This window comes from Hyla sarda, chromosome 6, assembly GCF_029499605.1.
Source record: "Hyla sarda isolate aHylSar1 chromosome 6, aHylSar1.hap1, whole genome shotgun sequence".
Classification (NCBI taxonomy): domain Eukaryota; kingdom Metazoa; phylum Chordata; class Amphibia; order Anura; family Hylidae; genus Hyla; species Hyla sarda.
In genome coordinates, this window is record NC_079194.1 from 256,217,704 (window position 1) to 256,238,255 (window position 20,552).

The following is a 20,552-nucleotide window of genomic DNA, read 5'->3' on the forward strand; positions in this document are numbered from 1 at the left end:
GGAGCCCCGAGGACAGGTAAGCGACATCACCAGAGCTCACGGGGCACCGTAAATGGCTATCCGGTGGCAGCTGAAGCAGTCTGCGCTGCCGGATAGCCGTTTATGCGATGGCCCCGACATAAAAAAGAATCGTATGTTGATGCTGCCTTCAACATGCGATTGCCTCTGAGAGGCCATCGCATGTTGAAATTATCGTATGTCGGGCCATCGTAGGTCGAGGGGTCACTGTATGTGTATTAATAAAAAATGTTACGCTTTCTTGGGGGTAAAATGGGAAAAAAACGACGTTTTACCTTTTTATTGGGGGAGGGTATTTTTCATATTTGTTTACTGGCTGTTTACAAGGCTGTCCGGGCCTGCTGGGAGTTGTAGTTTTGCAACATCTGGAGGTCCGCAGGTTGAAGACCACTGCTCTACACGGTCACTGCCTGTAACAGCTTGAGAAAACAGCACTCCCAAAAATATTAGTGCCCTGCGGACGGTGCATCCAAAAATAGCCAAACCAGATTTTAGTATGTGTTGTTTAATAAGTATATTACACAAACATCCCATTTTATTTATTTTTTCTCTGTTAGCAAGAGAAGGAATTTTGGAATACAACAGTTTATCGTGTAGGGTTGTGATCAAAGTCTCTTATTCTACACTGAGAACATCGGTGGCGGTGTCAAAAACCCTTTTCAGCCAACCATGTCTGTAGTTCCTTATCATGGTAGCCTTTAATCCGGATTGAGTTGTTGATCTCATTAACCTGAGTTGCTGGTGTCTTTCCTGTTAGATTGGTCAGGAATTCCCGTACTTCTGCTTCCAGGGCCTTCAGAGGGTAAAGAAGTAAGCAAAACTATTATGGACACTTCTACATAAAAAAAACATGACATTTACAACTACCTAATGGTGACTGGAACTAACACCAAGAAGGATGACATGAAAAGGTTTATAATATGCTCACAAAAATATAGGAGAGCGTCCGGCACTGGAACCCGTATTTGATCACTTGTGGATGTCGGGATGTCTGTACTATATTGAATGGTGGTGCAGATTGCTGTAGACACAGGTGCGTACAATATGCATAAAGAAAACGGCAGCACAGCACTCACCCTTCCTAGCAGGACGTGGTTTATTCACGGTCCATACAGTACATTGTGACGGGGGGGAGGTGAAGGAAAAAGAGCTCAACTGAGCTCGGGAAGCGACAGCACCGTTTCGCAGTCAAACCGCTTGGTCACGCCTAGGCGTGACCAAGCGGTTTGACCGCGAAACGGTGCTGTCGCTTCCTGGACTCAGTTGAGCTCTTTTTCCTTCACCTCCCCCCCCCCCGTCCCAATGTACTGTATGGACCCCGAATAAACCACGTCCTGCTTGGAAGGGTGAGTGCTGTGCTGCCGTTTTCTTTATGCATATTTATAATATGCTGCCACATAGTGCACTGCAGTGAACATACAATGGTTCCAGTCAAGCACCACCCTAAATTCATTTTACCCACTATTTGCTTTTTCTTTTGTTTAAATAAAGTTTATTCACGGAAGTACACATGCAACAATATAAGGTAAGTGACATACAGAGTATTCATCACAGTAATATATTACAAAGAAATAAGCACTTACATTAAGGCCGTTTTCACACTATAGAATGCTCTGTTTTAAAGATCCTTTAGAATGACCTTTTAACAAAACCATTAAAAACGGACATTAAACGGCCGTTACAAAATCCCATTATAGTCTATGAGATTTTTAAATTACCCGTTTTAACCCATTATTAATAATGGACATTATTTTGTGACGGCAGAGGTAACAGGAGAAAGTGCATGCACTATTTCTCCCATCACAAAATAACGTCCGTTATTAATAACGGGCTACGACGGGTTAAATTGGGTAATGTAAAAATCCCATAGACTATAATGGGATTTTGTAACGGCCGTTTAACGTCCGTTTTTAATGGTTTTGTTAACGGATCATTCTATAGTGTTAAAGCAGCCTAACAGATACAATAACATCAATGAAATTTCACACGTCTATCTTCCGGGTTTGACATTTATAGAACCTAACCAGTAGAACAACCAAAACTAAACTCATGGTTACTCTTAGAATAGACGATTGAAGAGAAGATTGAAAATGACTCACTATTCTGTTCCTCTGGCATGTAATGTAGATATGGGTTTTTTTTCCCACTTGTGGAAGAATGATTTAGCATGTAGTTCTGAATTTCTGATTGCTAGCAATAACTCTTTATATAACACAGAATTAAACTCTTAAGAATTTCTGCGAGATTCGGATTGATGGAAGAAACCAATAACTCAAAAGGCATTGCTTTGTGACTGAAAATAACAGGTGAATACTCTTGTTCAGTTTCCCCTATCTAGAGGATCTGATTCTTTTGCAGGAAGATAATGGATCTCCAAATCGTCTGTACTAAGTCTCGTACCTCCGTCCATAATCGTGTAACCTGCTGGCAGTTCCATAAACAATGCCAGATATCAATCTGCTCTGGGTAATGGGCAGGTGGGGCATTGTGTGAGGTAAGGAGGAGGTGGTGGCACATCCTGCCATTTAAAGGCATATGTCGCTTTATGTATTATCCGGCAATTAATTTCTTTCAACTGTGCACCAGGGGTAGAATTACATACTGCTATTAGACCCTTCTTTATATCAGATTGTCTGTATCATCTACATGGGAGGTGAGGGCCTGTGGAGCTGGTTCCATTAACACTACACATCCCTGATGGTTGCGTAGATGAACGAAAGGTAGTAATGACTAGTACCAGCATCCACTAACCTGTCAAAAATCAGATTCTTTCTCCACCGTGGAATACCCCCGTACCAGACCATTCAAAATTTTTTTTAAAAAAGAGCAAAATTGGTTATACAACCATTGATGTGATTTGGGAAGGCCATATTTGTTGCTGAAAGCATCCTACTTCATGACTACACCACTAGAGTCTGCCAAAAAGTCTTTAAAAGCTGTTATGTTTTTCTCAACCCACAATGTACTTACAGGATTACTCGTGCAGTCTTTAAAAATGGGTGTATGCCACAAGTGAAAAACTTAGACAAACACCAAGGCAATCCACAGAGTTTTCGCACCAAATTCCAAGCAGCCATGGTGTCACTAAAACATTTCTTCTAATTCTTTGAGGTATATCATTATATAGGAGGTGGAATAGCATCTGCAGAGAGCCCAAGGGGCATAGACCCTTTTCTAATTTTGTTTTAGAGAAACAAGCTGTGTCATGTAGCCAATCACGGACAAGACAAAAGATTGCTAAATTGGAGTCGCACAATCGGCTATTACAATTCCCCAGCCTCTTTTCCAAGACACAATGTGTCTTAGGCTACCCTCGGACCTTTATCCACCCATATAAATTTAGTAAAACTCTTATGTATTCTTTTTACATCCACTTGGTGTAGAAGCAAGGGAATTGTCTGTAGTGGGTAAAGTAGTTTGGGGAAGCTCATCAACCTTATAAGATGAATCCTACCTGACAGGGACAAGGGAAGTGAACGCCATTGAAGGAGTTCTTTCTCTATTTTAGAAATGAATGGAGGAAAGTTTAGCGTATATACTGACAATGGCGTACGACCCAAGTTAATGCTTAGATATATAATGAAATGTTTGGCCACCTGAAGTGAGGCAACTTGGAGAGGTGTAGTTGGTTTACTGCCTAACAATAGTAGTTGACATTTATCTATATTTATTTTGCACCCCGAGAATGTTCCAAATGTCCCCAGGACGTCACAGACAGCGTGTCTGGGCATTTCAAATAAAGTAGTGTGTCATCTGTATTGGCTTATTTTAACCACTATTGGACCCAAGATATAAATGTACATCAAGGTGCTCTGGTACCAGAACATACATTAAAGTCATGAACGTGAAGCTAGCACAGGAGCTGCCCTCGCTTCATTCATGACGGGTCCCCAGATCCCCACAAATCTAAATTTTTGACATATCAAAAGTTCTTTTAAATGACAGACTCACTATAAAGCAGACATTCAGCAGCTAAACAGGGGTAACAATAAGCCTATTGTTAGATGGAGCTTCTCATACATGGACACGTATTAGATCACCAGCAGCACAACTGCAGCTGGAGGTCTCCATACCTGCTCTTGCCGCTCTTAGTGGATCTTCTTGTACAAGTAGAATACTGATTATACTGATCAGTGCTATAACAATGCATAGCACTGAACAGTAAGGCTAGGTTCACACTACGGAATTTCCGTCTGCAATTCCACTTTAAATTGCAGGCAGAAATTCTGCTTCCTAAAAATGTACTGTATGGTGAATGGGTTTCCGTTCACAAATACACTTTGGAATTTGTGAACAGAAAAGCGGATTGAAAATTTGCACCTGAAGAATGGCGTTGCTCATTCTTCAGGCGGAAATACTTGTGGAACACATTGCAGTCTATTCCGCACTCGGAATCTCTGGGCGAAAATTTTCTGCCCAGAGATTCCAGTCTCAACCTAGCATAACAGTAGTAAAAAGATTGCAATAAGTCACTTAAAAAAAATGTAATAAAATAAAAAGTTTAAATGGAAAAACTAAAAATAAATCTATTTGGTATCACCATGTGCGAAAATGTCCGAACTATTAGAGTATTATATTAACAATAGTATACGGCGAACAGTGTAAACATAAGAAAATAAAGTCCCAAACTGATTATTTTTGGTCACATCTCATCCCAGGGGAAAAAAAAAAAAAAAAAGGAATAACAAGTGATCATAGTCAAATATACACTAAAGAGGTACCAATAAAAACTACGGATCACAGCACAAAAAAATAGACCTCATACTAAGAATGGAGCAATTGTAAGCATACTAATTTTCTTACATTTTATTTTTTTTAGTACAGTTGCAGGCAAGCATGTGAAAATGGGTATCGTTTTAGTCGTACTGACTTATAAAATAAAGAGGACATGTCAGTTTTACTGTATAAAGTCCACTGTGTAAAAAGGAAACCCTCAAAAGATGCAAAATTGCAGGTTTTTAATTTCTATCCACAAAAGTTTTTCACTGCACCATACATTTTATGGTAAACTGAAAGGTGTCATTACAAAGTACAATTGGTTGTGCAAAAAGCAAGCCCTCATATGTCTCAGTGGATGGAAAAATTATGAGTTATGGCTCTTAGAAGAAATTGGCTGTGTCCTCAGGGCCAAAATGGGCTGTGTCCTTAAAGGGCTAAAATACTTGAAATATAGGGTCTGGGTGCTGAGACTCTTACTGACCACTAGAACTCTCAGGTAGAGAAGCGATTAGCTGAGCACTCCATTCCATTCGTTCTAGCAATTGTTGACAGTTTATGCACCCAGAAGGGGACCCGTGGTTGACCCCCAAAAAATAAACAAATGTTACTATCAATAAATAGCTTTGGGTGTCCTATTTTTGGGCGTCTTTTTATTTCCATAAGGTATATACCTCTTACGGTAAAAATATCTTAAATTCTCACTGCAAGAGGTACATACCTTATGGGAATAAAATTGTTAAGGGGGCAATAAACGACAAAAATAAAACATTTAAAAACAACTAAAAACAGGACAGCAGTGAAGAAGCATTAAAAAGCTATAGAGAAAAATGTAAAATAGGTAAAGATGGAATTATGACTTACCGATAATTTGGTTTTCTTGAATCATCACAACAGCACCACCTGAGATTGCCCCCCATAGGAACAGGAAGCACAGAAGAGGTTAAAGGGATTAAAGGGTGATGTTGTGATGATTCAAGAAAACCGAATTATCGGTAAGTCCTAATTCCATTTTTTCAAATCATCATCCCAACAGCACCATGAGACATAACAGATAAAAGATGTCTAGGGAGGGACAACAGCTTGTAGCACTTTACGTCCTAAGGCCAATTCTTGAGACAAAGCCACATTAACCCCTTAAGGACGCAGGACGTAAATGTACGTCCTGGTGAGGTGGTACTTAACGCACCAGGACGTACATTTACGTCCTGTGCATAACCGCGGGCATCGGAGCGATGCCCGTGTCATGCGCGGCTGATCCCGGCTGCTGATCGCAGCCAGGGACCCGCCGGCAATGGCCGACGCCCGCTATCTCGCGGGCGTCCGCCATTAACCCCTCAGGTGCCGGGATCAATACAGATCCCGGCATCTGCGGCAGTGCGCGATTTGAATGAATGATCGGATCGCCCGTAGCGCTGCTGCGGGGATCCGATCATTCATAACGCCACACGGAGGTCCCCTCTCCTTCCTCCGTGCGGCTCCCGGCGTCTCCTGCTCTGGTCTGTGATCGAGCAGACCAGAGCAGAAGATCACCGAAAACACTGATCTGTTCTATGTCCTATACATAGAACAGATCAGTATTAGCAATCATGGTATTGCTATGAATATATGGGGACTATTCAAGTGTAAAAAAAAAAATGTAAAAGTAAAAGTAAAAAAAAAGTGAAAAATCCCCTCCCCCAATAAAAAAGTATCCTATTTTACCCCCAAAAAGTGTAAAAACATTTTTTTTATAGACATATTTGGTATCGCCGCGTGCGTAAATATCCAAACTATTAAAATAAAATGTTAATGATCCCGTACGGTGAACGGCGTGAACGAAAAAAAAAAAAGTCCGAAATTCCTACTTTTTTAATACATTTTATTAAAAAAAATATATAAAAAATGTATTAAAAGATTTTGATATGCAAATGTGGTATAAAAAAAAATACAGATCATGGCGCAAAAAATGAGCCCCCATACCGCCGCTTATACGGAAAAATAAAAAAGTTAGAGGTCATCAAAATAAAGGGATTATAAACGTACTAATTTGGTTAAAAAGTTTGTGATTTTTTTTAAGCGCAACAATATAAAAGTATGTAATAATGGGTATCATTTTAATCGTATTGACCCTCAGAATAAAGAAAACATGTCATTTTTACCATAAATTGTACGGCGTGAAAACGAAACCTTCCAAAATTAGCAAAATTGCGTTTTTCGTTTTAATTTCCCCACAAAAATAGTGTTTTTTGGTTGCGCCATACATTTTATGATATAATGAGTGATGTCATTACAAAGGACAACTGGTCGCGCAAAAAACAAGCCCTCATACTAGTCTGTGGATGAAAATATAAAAGTTATGATTTTTAGAAGGCGAGGAGGAAAAAATGAAAACGTAAAAATTAAATTGTCTGAGTCCTTAAGGCCAAAATGGGCTGAGTCCTTAAGGCCAAAATGGGCTGAGTCGTTAAGGGGTTAAGCTTGTGATTAGAGATGAGCGAACTTACAGTAAATTCGATTCGTCACGAACTTCTTGGCTCGGCAGTTGATGACTTATCCTGCATAAATTAGTTCAGTTTTCAGGTGCTCCGGTGGGCTGGAAAAGGTGAATACAGTCCTAGGAGACTCTTTCCTAGGAATGTATCCACCTTTTCCAGCCCACCGGAGCACCTGAAGGCTGAACTAATTTACCCAGGAAAAGTCATCAACTGCCGAGCTGAGAAGTTCGTGACGAATCGAATTTACTGTAAATTCGCTCATCTCTACTTGTGATGTTTGAAGAAAGTATGAGGAGTGGACCAGGTCGCTGCTCTACATATATGCTCTAAGGACGCTGATGATGATCTTGTAGAATGAGCCCGAAGAGGATTAAAGGGGTTTTCCAGGCCAAAACTTTTTTTTATATATCAACTGGCTCCGGAAAGTTAAACAGATTTGTAAATTACTTCTATTAAAAAATCTTAATCCTTCCAATAGTTATTAGCTTCTGAAGTTGAGTTGCTGTTTTCTGTCTAACTGCTCTCTGATGACTCACGTCCCGGGAGCTGTGCAGTTCCTATGGAGATATTCTCCCATCATGCACAGCTCCCGGGACGGGACATCATCATTGAGCAGTTAGACAGAAAACTTCAGAAGCTAATAACTATTGGAAGGATTAAGATTTTTTAATAGAAGTAATTTACAAATCTGTTGAACTTTCCGGAGCCAGTTGATATATATAAAAAAAGGTTTTGCCTGGAATACCCCTTTAAGAACAGGTTTACCTACTGTCCTGTACACCACAGAAATTGCTGACTTGACCCATCTTGGAATAGTGCATTTAGTAGCTTTTTTGCCTTTATTTTGGCCTCCATTCTTTAGTGACCGGAAGATGGTGAAGAATAGTCCTCACATCTAAGGTATGAAAATGTTTTTTTCTTTTTCATTTTTTGCAGTGACAAAAGGTAGAAAGAATGATGTCCTGTGATCTATGAAAACTTGAATAAGAAGGAATAGGTAGCTCAACAGATATGAATACAGATTCTATCGAGTACAGGTAAAAGGTTGTGTACCCTATACAACCTCAATACAGTGACCCCCCGATTTATGATGGCCTCGACATATGATCATTTCAACATATGATGGCCTCTCAGAGCTGTGTGTGTCGGGGCCATCATACAAACAGCTATCTGACAGCGCTGACAACTTCAGCAACTGACAGATAGTTGTTTCATGTGCCCCGCGTGCCCCGTTCTGCCTCCTGTTACTCACATGCTGTCCTGCTAACTCACGCAGGCTTCCACTGTGAGCTCCGTGTAAGCCCCGCCCCCCAGTGCAGCCATAGCCAATAGCCTGCAGCATCTTGCTGCAGGCATCCAATGAGCTGCTGGCTGCCCTCCCCTTCCTTTCCTATAGAGCTGTAGTCGGCAGGATCGTAATGGAGGACATTCTGTCCCCCCTGAAGGTATTTAAAGAACTGTACAGTACTGTATGCGATGTCACACATCACATACAATACATATACACACTATACACCCCATACATCAATGTTTCCCTCTCAATATGCCTCCAGCTGTTGCAAAACTATAACTCCCAGCATGCCCAGACAGTCAATGGCTGTACATGCATGCTGGGAGTTGTAGTTGTGCAACAGCTGGAGGCACCCTGGTTTGTTAAACACTCCCCATACAGTCCACATACAATGGTCATCCCAGAACCAATTAGCAGTTTCCCATAGAGATATGTATTCAACATACAATGGTTCCGAGGCCCCAGAACCAATTACCATTTTTACATAGACATATGATGTTTTCAACATATGATGGTTCTCCTGGAACCAATTAATATCATATGTTGAGGGACCACTGTATAATCAAAGAATGAAGGTGAAAGTTACCGTTCTCAAGCTAGATTCTGTGTGTGAGGAGTGTAGGAATTTAATTTAAAAAAATAGGGGGGGAGGAGAGAGAGAGAGGAGAGAGACAGAGAGAGAGAGACAGAGAGAGAGAGAGAGAGATTTGAATATTGATTGTGCTTATTAATAAAATGTATATACATATATATGGATAAAGTCGTGCTATATGTGTGGTGTCTGCATTGCCAATGCAGACCACCCATAAAACACTAATGCGGTTTTGTATACTTTTTTTTTTAAAAACATTAATAGAGTAGAAGAAAATTAAAGAGTACAAATGTTCATGCTGCTGGCTTGTTAGCTTATACGCTATGGAGTTATATATGCATCTACAGCAAAAGAAAAACATATGCTGTAGGTAGTAGGGGGTATATATGTGTAAGGCAGACAATATTGCAAATTGCGCATTTATATATAATATATCTTATTTACCCCATGAGAAAAAAATGTCTGTCAACAGGGGAAAAGTCATATGGTGCAATGCGCTGTCCTGGTGGTCCTGTACAATGAGAATTAGGTATATGCCTTTCTGTGAAGACTGATGCTATAGGGTACCGGCGCTATGTGTCGTTCCTTGTTGCTGTAAAAAAACTGTTAATTGCAGTTTGTAGGTGTGCGCTGCTTACCCGGAGTATGGATCCCACATAGCTCTCTCACTGCTTTTTTTTACAGCAACAAGGAACGACACATAGCGCCGATACCCTATAGCATCAGTCTTCACAGAAAGGCATATACCTAATTCTGATTGTACAGGACCACCAGGACGGCACAGAGCGCCATATGACTTTACCCCGTTGACAGACATTTTTTCTTATGTGGGCAAAATAAGATTATATATACGGTAAATGCGCAATTTGCAATATTGTCTGTCTTACACATATATACCTACTGCTACAAAGCAGCTTATGTTTTTCTTTCATTTGTACTCTTATTTTCTTTTACTCTATTAATGCTTAAATAAAATAAGAAAGTATACAAAACCGTATTAGTGTTTTATGGGTGGTCTGCATGGGCCCTGCAGACACCACACATATAGCATGATTTTATCTATATATATCTATATCTATACACACAGACAAACACATTTTATTAATAAGCACAATCAATATTCAAATCTCTCTCTCTCAGTATCTATTATTAAATTCCTACACTCCTCACACACAGAATCTAGCTTGAGAACGGTAACTTTCTTCTTTATCCTTTCATCTATGAAAACTTGTTACCACTTTGGATAAAAAAGCTGGGTCCAGTTTGAAGAGGAGTCCTCCAAAATTGTCAGGTAAGGTTAGTTAACTGATAAGGCTTGAAGTTCACTTACACGCCTGACTCCAGAACAATGCCTTCCAGGTAAGCAGTTTGTTAGACGTACTTTGAAGAGGTTCAAATGATGCTTTAGTTAATTCTGACAAGACAAAATTCAAATCCCATGGAGGAGAAAGATTGGTAATCGTAGGTCTAATTCTGGAAATTGCTGAGAAAAAACGCTTGATCCATTTATGATGGAAATGGAAATGCAGGTATCGAAAAAAATCCCAATGACAATGTCTGTACTTTTAAGGTTCTAAGAGATAGACCCTAATTAAAACCTTCAAAATGTTTTGAATTTGAGCAATATTTGGCTTGAAAATGTCCGGAAGGGATGAGCCACGCCAGGATACAAACTTTCTCCAGTACTTCCAATAAATTGCGGAAGTGGAAGATTTTTTACTCATTAGCAGAGTGTCTATGGCTTCTTGAGAGAGTCCTTTTTGGCTTAGAATTGACCTTTCAAAAGCCACGCTGTCATTTGTAGATTCTGTAATCCGTTGTATAGAAGAGGGCCTTTGGAGAGTAGATCTTCTCTTAGCGGGAGTGGAAGGGGATGGTCTATTGAAAGTTGCTGAAGAAGTGTGAACCATCCACTTCTGGACAACCCCATTTGGATACCAGAAGATTGAAGATTTGAGAATGTAATTCCCATTCTCCCAGATCCATCCAGTGTCTGCTTAGATAGTCTGCTTGAATGTTCTCTGTTCCTTTTTAGTGAACAGCAGTAATAGACAATATTTTGTCCTCCACCCAGGTAAACAACTTATTTGCTAGGTCTTGCAAAGGTTTATGTCTTGTTCCAACTTGATGATTCACGAAGGCAACCGTGGTGGTGTTGACCAAATAGATTTTTAAGTGTTGCCTTCGAACGAGGGTTTCTGCCGCCTTCAATGCCATCAGAAATGCTTTTAGGTCTCTGTAGTTTGAAGACTGAAGACGTGTCTTTTCTGACCAGATCCCCTGGAATGAGTGACTGCTCACCTGGGCACCCCAGCCTTTCAGTCTGTCATCTGTAGTGATGGAGATCATCGGGATAGGAATCCAAGAGACCCCTTTTGTCAGATTCTCAGATTTCAACCACCACAGTAGAGGCTTCTTTGCTAATGGTCAGATGAACATCATCTTCTCTAGAGAGAAAGGACAGCGATCCCATACTTTCAAGATTTGATTTTGAAGAATACAGGTATGATTTTGGCACCATGGTACCACCGGAATACAAGGCGTCAAGGAACCCAAAAGGGACATTGCTTCCCTTATGGTGGAAACCTTCTTTTGATAGAATTTTCTGACCTTTTGAAGAATTGATGAGACCTTGTCTTGAGGGAGAAATGTCATCTGGCTGTTTGAATCAAAGATCATTCCCAAGAATTTCTTGCTCTTGATGATCTGACTTTACAAAGTTCACAATCCAACCTAGATAGATTCTGGAGAGACAGAATTGTTAGCTGAACATGTTGGGAAAGAAGTTCCTTTATTGAAGCCACAATCAAGAGATCGTCTAGATAAGGAATAATGGTAATATGTTTCTTCCTTAGATACGCCACCACTTCCACCATAACTTTGGTGAAAATTCTTGGAGCTGATGCAATCTAAAATGTCAGTGCTATGAATTGAAAATGGAATCATTGGTTGTTTAGAAATATCGCAAATCTAAGCTATTTTTGATGAGGAGGGAATATAGGAAGAAAGTAGGCATCCTTTAAGGCTATTGTTGCCATCCAGGCATTTTTGTAGAATTAATGGAATGGCTGTTTTCAGGATCTCCATTTTGAAGCGTTTGTACACTATGAAATGACAGATTTTTCAGATTGATAATTGTTCTGAACGTCCCATTTGGCTTGGGTACGAGAAAAACGGGGGAGTAATGGCCCTGTTCTTGTTCCTCCACCGGAACTGAAACCACAGCTCCTAGAGAAAGAAGATCTTTCACACCCTGAAAAAGTTAGAGATTTAAACAGTCCATACTCTGCTTTGTAACCTACTTTTATGATGTTCAGTATAAAGGGGTTGCAAGTTATCTCTTCCCATTGATTGACGGAGAAAGATAGCCCCCCACCACCACCACCACCATGTTGTCACTTTTTTATCAGAGGTATTGGGATTGAGCAAAACCGCTCTCCCTTTACCTCCGTTGGGATAACTCCACCTGCGTGTTTTTCCCTTTCCCTTTGTATTCTTTTTGCTTGTTTTTAAAGGGACGAAAATTCATTTTAGGTTTCTGGGATTTCTCCTCAGGGAATCCCTTCTTCCTATCCAATGCTTTTTCTAGAATGTTATCCAGAAACTTCCCAAATACCATTTTTCCTTCAAAGGGAATTGCACACAATTCTGTTTTTGAAGTTGTGTCACCATGCCAATTCTTTAGCCAGAGAGCTCTTTTGGCGGAATTTGACAGAGCAGCCGATTTAGCAGCCATTCTGACCGATTCCACAGAAACGTCAACAAGGAAAGCAGTAGCCAACTTCAACATAGGAATAGAGGACAAAATTTGGTCTCTGGGAGTTTTATTTTCAAAATGATTTTCCAGGTGGGTTAACCACATAAAAAGAGATCTAGCAACGCTGGTTGCTGCTATGTTCGGATTCAGTAATGCAGTAGAAGAATCCCAATATTTGTGAAGAAGGCCATCCATTTTCCTATCCAAAAGTTCCTTCAGTTGGTTGGCATCTTCAAAAGTCTTTTCAGTAACCTCCGCTACTTGAATATCTATTTTTGGAATTTCTCCCCACTGTTCAGTGTCCTCCGATTAAAAGGAAATCTGGATCTGGACTCTTTGGATAAGGATAAGCTTTTTTCAGGCTCCTGCCATTCATCAAAAATAAGACTTTAAATTTTCATGAATAGGGAAACACTTTTTTTCTTGGTTTTCAGTCCTGAAAACATTTCATCTTGAATAGTTTGAGTAACTGGAGGATCCACAATATTCATAACGGACTTCACTGCGTCCAAGAGAGTATCCGTATCCTCTGCAGAAAAGTAATACTTGTTAACTTCAGTTTTAGTAGAAACAGTGGGTAATTCAATCTCAGACTCTTGATCAGAGGAAATGGATGCTTGAACCTGCTGATTTATGATATTTTTTAATTCGTCCATAAATGAAGGTGCTTCCTGTCGGACAATTTTTGCCGTGCAGGAGGAACACAGGGGTCTAACATAACCTTCCGTCAGTTTTTCTGAGCACAGTACACATTGTTTGATTTTTGCCTTGGCTTCTTTAGGTTTTGGCTTCTCTAGGTTTTTTAATAGTCTCCCTAAAAGAGAGAGAAGGAAATGATAAAAGGGGAACCTCAACAAACCCCCCAAGGGACAGCTACTTACTGGGCTGGACATCTTAACCTGCTCCGCAGACTCAAGAGCGGTATGCAGAAGAATCCATACTGGCAAGCAGACATCAGAAACAGGTACAAGCTTACCTTTATATGCCCAAACATTTCAATTTGGCACCAGGAATCCCACGCCAGAATCGCCTCCGGAATTCAGAATTTTGAAAGTCGTGCCAAAGAAGGAGGAACTTCCGGCCTCCGTACTGCTGCGCGCAATGCTGGCATCACACACAGCCCTGGGAGGCACAGAGACCGGAAGAAGTCACGGGAAGCACACGCGTGCGCCCGAGACCCCTGCAACAATGAACCCTGCTGTATAAACTCCTGGAGCGCCGCAGCAGGGAAAACAGGTCCCGGGAGGCACACACCATACGGCGACCTGCAGCGGAGATCGCAGGAGGGGGACCCAAAAGACACCGCCCTGCACTGCCTGGCATTTTTCCAAGAACCACTGATACCATCGCCAGCCACGAGACCAGGAGGTACAATCTCTATAGTTCCTATAAGAACAGGAAACACTGAGGGGTAATCCGAGAAGGGGCTTTTTAAACCTCTCCTGTGCTTCCTGTTCCTATAGGATGAATGGGGGCAATCTCATGTGGTGCTGTTGGGATGAGTAGAAAAAAAAAAACAGATAAAAGCAGCAAAAATAGAGACAGAAAGACTCATTGCCAAATAAAGTAAAACTAACCCCAAAATGTTTTTTAACTATATAAATAGCAAAAAGGTTGAAAATGAAAGTGTTTAAAAAAACCGATGAAGAAAAACTTATAAAAACGGGATCAGGAAAAAGCAAACAAATTAAACAAATTCTTCTCCACTGTATTCACAGATGAAAATGAATCCCAGGTGAAATACAACAAGATAAGGTAAACTCCCCAGTACAGTGCCGCCTACAAAAAAAAAAAATCTAAATAGACAAATCACCAGGTCCAGATCGCATTCACCCCCATGTTCTAAAGGAATTAAGTAATGTAATAGACTGACCCCTATTTTGTTTTATATTCAGGGACTCTATAGTAAGAGGGACTGTTCCCCAGGACTGGCGCATGGCAAATGTGGTGCCAATATTTAAAAAGGGGTCAAAAGGTGACCCCAGGAATTATAGGCCTGTTAGTATACCTCCGTTGTATGTAAACTGTTTAAGGGTTTTCTAAGAGATGCTATTTTGGAGTATCTTGATCAAAATAAATGTATGACTCCATATCAGCATGGCTTTATGAGGGATCAGTCCTGTCAAACTAACCTGATCAGCTTTTATGAGGGGGTGAGCTCCAGACTGGACCAGGGGGAAATCACTGAATGTCATATATCTGGATTTTTCCAAAGCATTTGATACGGGGCCACATAAAAAGGTTTGTGCATAAAATGAGAAGGATTGGCCTGGGGGAAAGTGTGTGCAAGTGGGTAAGTAACTGGCTCAGTGATAGGAAACAGAGGGTGGTTATTAATGGTACTTATTCTGATTGGGTGACTGTTACCAGTGGGGTGCCACAGGAGTCCGTCTTGGGTCCTGTTCTGTTTAATATATTTATTAATGACCTTATAGAGGGGTTGAATAGTAAAGTAGCAATCTTTGCAGATGATACTAAACTCTATAAAGCTGTAAACACTATAGAGGACAGTGCACTGTTACAACTGGATCTGGATAGGTTGGAGGTTTGGGCTGGGAAGTAGCAGATGAGGTTCAACACTGATAAATGTAAGGTAATGCACATGGGGAAGAAAATGAGTATATGCTCTTGCCACTAGGAGGTGCTGACACTAGGAAGAAAAAAAGGTTGGCTCCTACCTGGCAGGATATACCCATCCACTTGAAGTGAGGTAATCAGTTTTGTCACAAAGCAGTAGGAGAAGCCAACAAAAAACAATGTCTGAAGGACCCTAGAAAGAATACCGGCTAAAAAACCCAGAAACCGGAAAAGATAATCCAGACAAAAAAAAAGAAGAAATGGGTGGGTGCAGTGTCCCCCAGTGAAGGCTAGGAGAAAGAGATTTTACAGTGAGTACAAAAAAAGTCTCCTTTTCTCGGTCGCTCTTCATTGGGGGACACCTAACTGATGGGACGTACAAAAGCAGTCCTCTAGGGTGAAAACAACAACCACTAGAGAGAGGGAAAGAGTCAGAGACCGAACCCACTCGTCCGCAAAGCCTGTGGATGAGACCCCAGGCCAGGGACAACCGAGGCCCAGAAACTGAGCAACTGAAAGATCCCCCATCCATGGAGACGGACCAGGACACCAAAGGAAGAGACCGTCCTTCGTCGATACACTAACCTACGGTCCATATAGGGAGACAAGAAAAAATCGACTAGGAAGCCAGATGGGCCGGAACCATCTCGGAAGGTGGTAGGAAATCAACCCCAAGGAGCACAGGACAGACAGAGGGCAAACTTGGCTGGGAACAAAAAAGAAAAGGAAAAGGGCACAACAAGAGAACCCCATCAAGAGGAGACCAACGCCATAGAGAGCAGCATACGCCTTAACAGAAGGCAATCACCAAAGGAGGAGACCAGAACCCCACTGGAAAAAAGAAAGAGACGGAGTCGGCTCGAGAGAGGTCTGGCCCATAAGATCGAAGACTCGAATGTCTGGGGTCCCAAAACCCCTGTCCCAGGGGCCTGAAGACCAGAGAATTCCCAAGCAATGTCCCGTCAGGACGGGAATGGAGGGAAAAAACAAAAAGGAACCCAACAAAGATTCCCAGGTACTAGGCCCAGGAAGGTCACTCTAAAAGACTGAGGTGTCAGTGTCGCACAACCAACACTGTCAAGGGAAAGATAAACACACCCTTCCAGAGAGATAGATCTAAGTGAGGAAAAGAGCGATGGCAGGACCCAAACAACAGACAGAGGCTAGATTGGCCGTCGCTGAGTCATACATGAGGAGAAAGCCAATGCTGCATGAGCAACGGAAGATAACCAAAAAAAATAATACAGGAAGAGAGACAGTCTGCAATAGTGGGCAGTAAGCACACAAGCATAGACAAGTAAAAAGCTCTACTGAATGCTTTTAGCAAAAACAAAAAAAAAGGGCCCAGCCAGATACCCCACCAATATAGTGGGAAGAAAGGGATGGCTCCATCATGGAAAAAACAAGGGGTGGTCGAGAGAAAACCCAGGCACTGACCACGCCAACAACCTAATCCCCATACCCCCTGGAAGGGGGGTTGACAGTGTGCCAGGTACGGTAACCAGGCAAAGTACTGGACACAAGGAGCCCCCCCAGGAACCTTACGGCAAAATATAGGTATATGAGGGGGGGGGGGAATCGGAATCCCGGACACAGGTGCTGGGTAAAGAAACCAAGACATGGCTACAAATGCGAGTAAGAAGCATACAGCAACCAACAGCGTTGAGAGGAACACCCCAACAGGGTGAAACCCTGGACCAGATGTGTGCCAACTGAGCCATCCTAGACATGTTCAAAGCGACAGAGCAGATGAGATACCCAGCACAGGAAACCAGGAGAATACCTGGAGGTAGAGGGGGGGGCTGAACTGACTGCCACCCCAACAGGCCCTCTGCCAGAACAGAAGTGCTCAACCATCACAGGACTTCAGAACAAGATTCCAAGAAGGCCCAAGGCACACCACACCGAACAGAAGGGAGGGAGGAGTCTACACGAGCAGAGGAAGGACCAGAAGGAGTAGGAGACCCTGAAGACTAATGACTGGCTGATTGGCATCAGTACTTTGCGCCTGCAGAATCCTTCTGACAAAGTCCGCACACCAACCATGAGGTACGGGGAGCCACAGCATGCACGTGGCAGCCCAAAGATGGGAGGCCGACAGCGGCGGAAACTGAGCAGACAACGGTCTGGTGCAATGAGTGCCCCCTCAGGTGCTGGTGATAAGGGGACACAGTCGCATAGGCAATGCCTGAGCCCCTTTGACGCATGTGGAAGGATAGTGAAGCCTAGGAACCATGAATAGAATCCCCGACACCCTGGGAGATCGGGGGAGGCTTAGGAGCCGTGGAATTGTATCCCCTTCGCCCTGCCTAGGGTCGACAGAACACACCAGGTCACTCCACAGGACACCGCGCACCAGCAGTGAGGTACCAGAACTTCAGTAGCAGATACTTCAGCCCTTGGAGAAGTTGACAGGTGGCAGAGAAAACCATGCAGACCACTGTCTGACTTACTGGTATGGGTCCATGTAGACAACGGGCACTCCAGCGGTCACCTCACACTAATAGTGGGGTACCGAAATCCAGCCGCGGATGCGGCAGTGGAGAGGTGAGTGATAAGCGAGACTCCTGTCTGGCCTAATGAGAGCAGGTGCAATCCATGGCCACACAGGGACACTTTCACAGAGAACTCTCCCTGGACGAGGGGATCCGGGGCAGCAGCTGTGGATGTGGCAGCCTGTAGAGTAGGGAATTAAGTCCGCACGTCAAAACACACCTGCGGACAAGGCAACCATGTCATGACATGGTGGTAGAGGAGAAACAGTTCTGACTGTAACCCCGGTATCTTCCAAGTGGTCATGAACCTCTGGCACGACCTGCCACAGCGAGTTGCTGAAAGCGGGTATGCCAGAGGCATACCTCAACCGACCTAATGCAATGTTATATCGGGTCCAGGGGGGCCATCGTATACTGCCCCAGAAAAAAAAAAGAGCCATATAGGGTCAAAGCATGGGGGCAAAGGAAGCAAGCTTCGAAATCGGCCCCAGTTGTCAAAAAATCCATTTAATATATGGTCCCTAGATAGGGAACGTATCAAGAAGAAAACTCAGAAGAACACATAGTACACTTGATCACAGCCAAAAGGCCGAGAAATTATACATAATACAGGCTAAGGCTGTAAATTTTGTGTCCGTAGAGGTCACAAGGATGCATGGAAAAGAAGACACAATTTAATTATTCCACTAGAGGGCCCCCAAACACCACTAAACGACCTGAGAGACCCGCAGCAGAGAGTATTTATTTATTTAAATGCACACCATAAGTAAGTGCAGGGAAAAGGCGCCTTGCACTAAAACTGACCTGATGATCCTCCGAAGGTAGAACGGGCAAGGAAGCCCACACACTGTCCCTCATGCAGGAACATTCATGTTGCGGCCTTGAGTGGCGAAGTAGGGAGCAGTGCACTTAGAAGCGCCTGCTAAGAAGTGCACAGCTCCGAGGTCAGGTGACAAGAGCGGACCAAACCCAGGATAACGGAGCTGCTCAGATAACGGAGCGCCGCCAAGCATGAGAGGAGGGGCGGGGCTATACGCCGCTGGAGGCACCCACTATAGATCTGCGGGTAAGCCCGCCGGTTAAAGGCATAATGGCCCAGATTTATCAAACTGTGTGAGAGAAAAAGTGGAGAGATTTTCCCACAACAACCAATCACAGCTCAGCTTTCAGTTTACCAGAGCTAGTTAGCTGAGCTGTGATTGGTTGTTGTGGGAAAATCACTCTATTTTGTCTCTCACACAGTTTGATATATCAGGGCCAATGTGTGTGATGCGCGAACCAGGAAAGGCGGTCCTGGCCTTCTGGTCCATGCACTCTCAGGGGGAGAAGAAGGGTCGAGTCACGTCCCGCCATAGCCCCCGGAAAAATGGAGAGGAGGCGCAGTCTGGCCTCCTGGGGCACGCTGGCTCAGGGCAAAAAGAAGGGCGGCCAGGGCCCTGGACTCCCGAAAGCTGAGCCCCCAGTGGGGAAAATAATAGCCAGCAGTAAGTAGGAACAGCAATGCTGTTAAGAGATGAGCCAGAAGAGAATGCCTGTGGAGGGAGCTGCTGCAAAAAAGACGGCGACTGTCCTCCACAGGACCTAGTATGCCGAAACACAGCCCCCCTAGTGGACCGAGGGAACCCCCAACATAATATCCCAATAAAGGACAGAGTCCCACTGTAAGACAAAGGGAGGAGGGGGTGGGGGGGATATACTCACCTGTCTTCTTATACTCACCTGAAGATGTCTTCAGCCAGCTTTTTAGTCACCTGCATCACGTCATGCTGCAACAGACAGGATGAGCAGGAAAGATAGGGGGACCCGGACCCTAGGTGCAATCCCAGGAGCTGGCCGTTGGCGGGAAGGGGTTAATGGAGCATTTTGCTCAATGCCGCATGCCCCTCAGCCGCATATGGGGGAACAGGTAGCGCCATGCTACTGAACCCCCACCTGAAAACAGGAAACAAAAGGGAGTAAAGAACCTAATAAACAGCCCTTACTAGAAAATAATTAAAAAAAAGAAGACCAGGTCTGAGAAGCTCCCAGAACTGTGTCTTGCCTCTTGCTGACACTAGCTAAAACTTATTACCTCACTTCTAGTGGGCAGGTATATCCTGCCAGGGAGGAGCCGACCTTTTTTCCTTCCTAGTGTCAGTGCCTCCTAGTGGCAAGAGCATATACCCATCAGTTAGGTGTCCCCCAATGAAGAGCGACCGAGAAAAGAAGGCTTAGGGGCGATCTAATAACTATGTATAAATATATCAGGGGACAGTACAGAGATCTCTCCCATGATCTATTTATACCCAGGACTGTATCTATAACAAGGGGGCATCCTCTACGTCTAGAGGAAAGAAGGTTTCTACACCAGCACAGACTGGGATTCTTTACTATAAGAGCAGTGAGACTGTGGAATTCTCTCCCGGAGGAGGTGGTCATGGTGAACTCTGTAAAAGAGTTCAAAAAGGGGCTGGATGCATTTTTGGAGAATAATAACATCACTGGTTATGTATATTAGATTTATAGGGACAGAACGTTGATCCAGGTATTTATTCTGATGCCATATTTGGAGTCAGGAAGGAATTTTTACCTCTAGTATGAGGGTTTTTTTGCCTTCCTCTGGATAAACTCAGTGGGGACTCATTAGGGA

The 20,552-nt window shown here is 43.0% G+C and overlaps 1 protein-coding gene and 1 non-coding gene across 4 annotated transcripts in view; both read right to left on the bottom strand.

Moving 5' to 3' along the window:
* Positions 1-586: 586 nt before the first annotated feature.
* MRPL49 (mitochondrial ribosomal protein L49) overlaps positions 587-20,552 on the bottom strand; it is a 42,857-nt gene continuing 22,891 nt past the window's right edge. For all 3 annotated transcript variants that reach the window (XM_056527038.1, XM_056527040.1, XM_056527039.1), the window contains exon 4: positions 587-811. In XM_056527038.1, coding sequence (XP_056383013.1) covers positions 665-811 — 147 coding nt within the window. In that variant the 3' untranslated portion in view covers positions 587-664. The remainder of the gene's footprint in view (positions 812-20,552) is intronic.
* LOC130278033 (U2 spliceosomal RNA) lies at positions 18,333-18,524 on the bottom strand. The gene has a single exon (XR_008845707.1). It is a non-coding gene; the product is annotated as a U2 spliceosomal RNA (small nuclear RNA).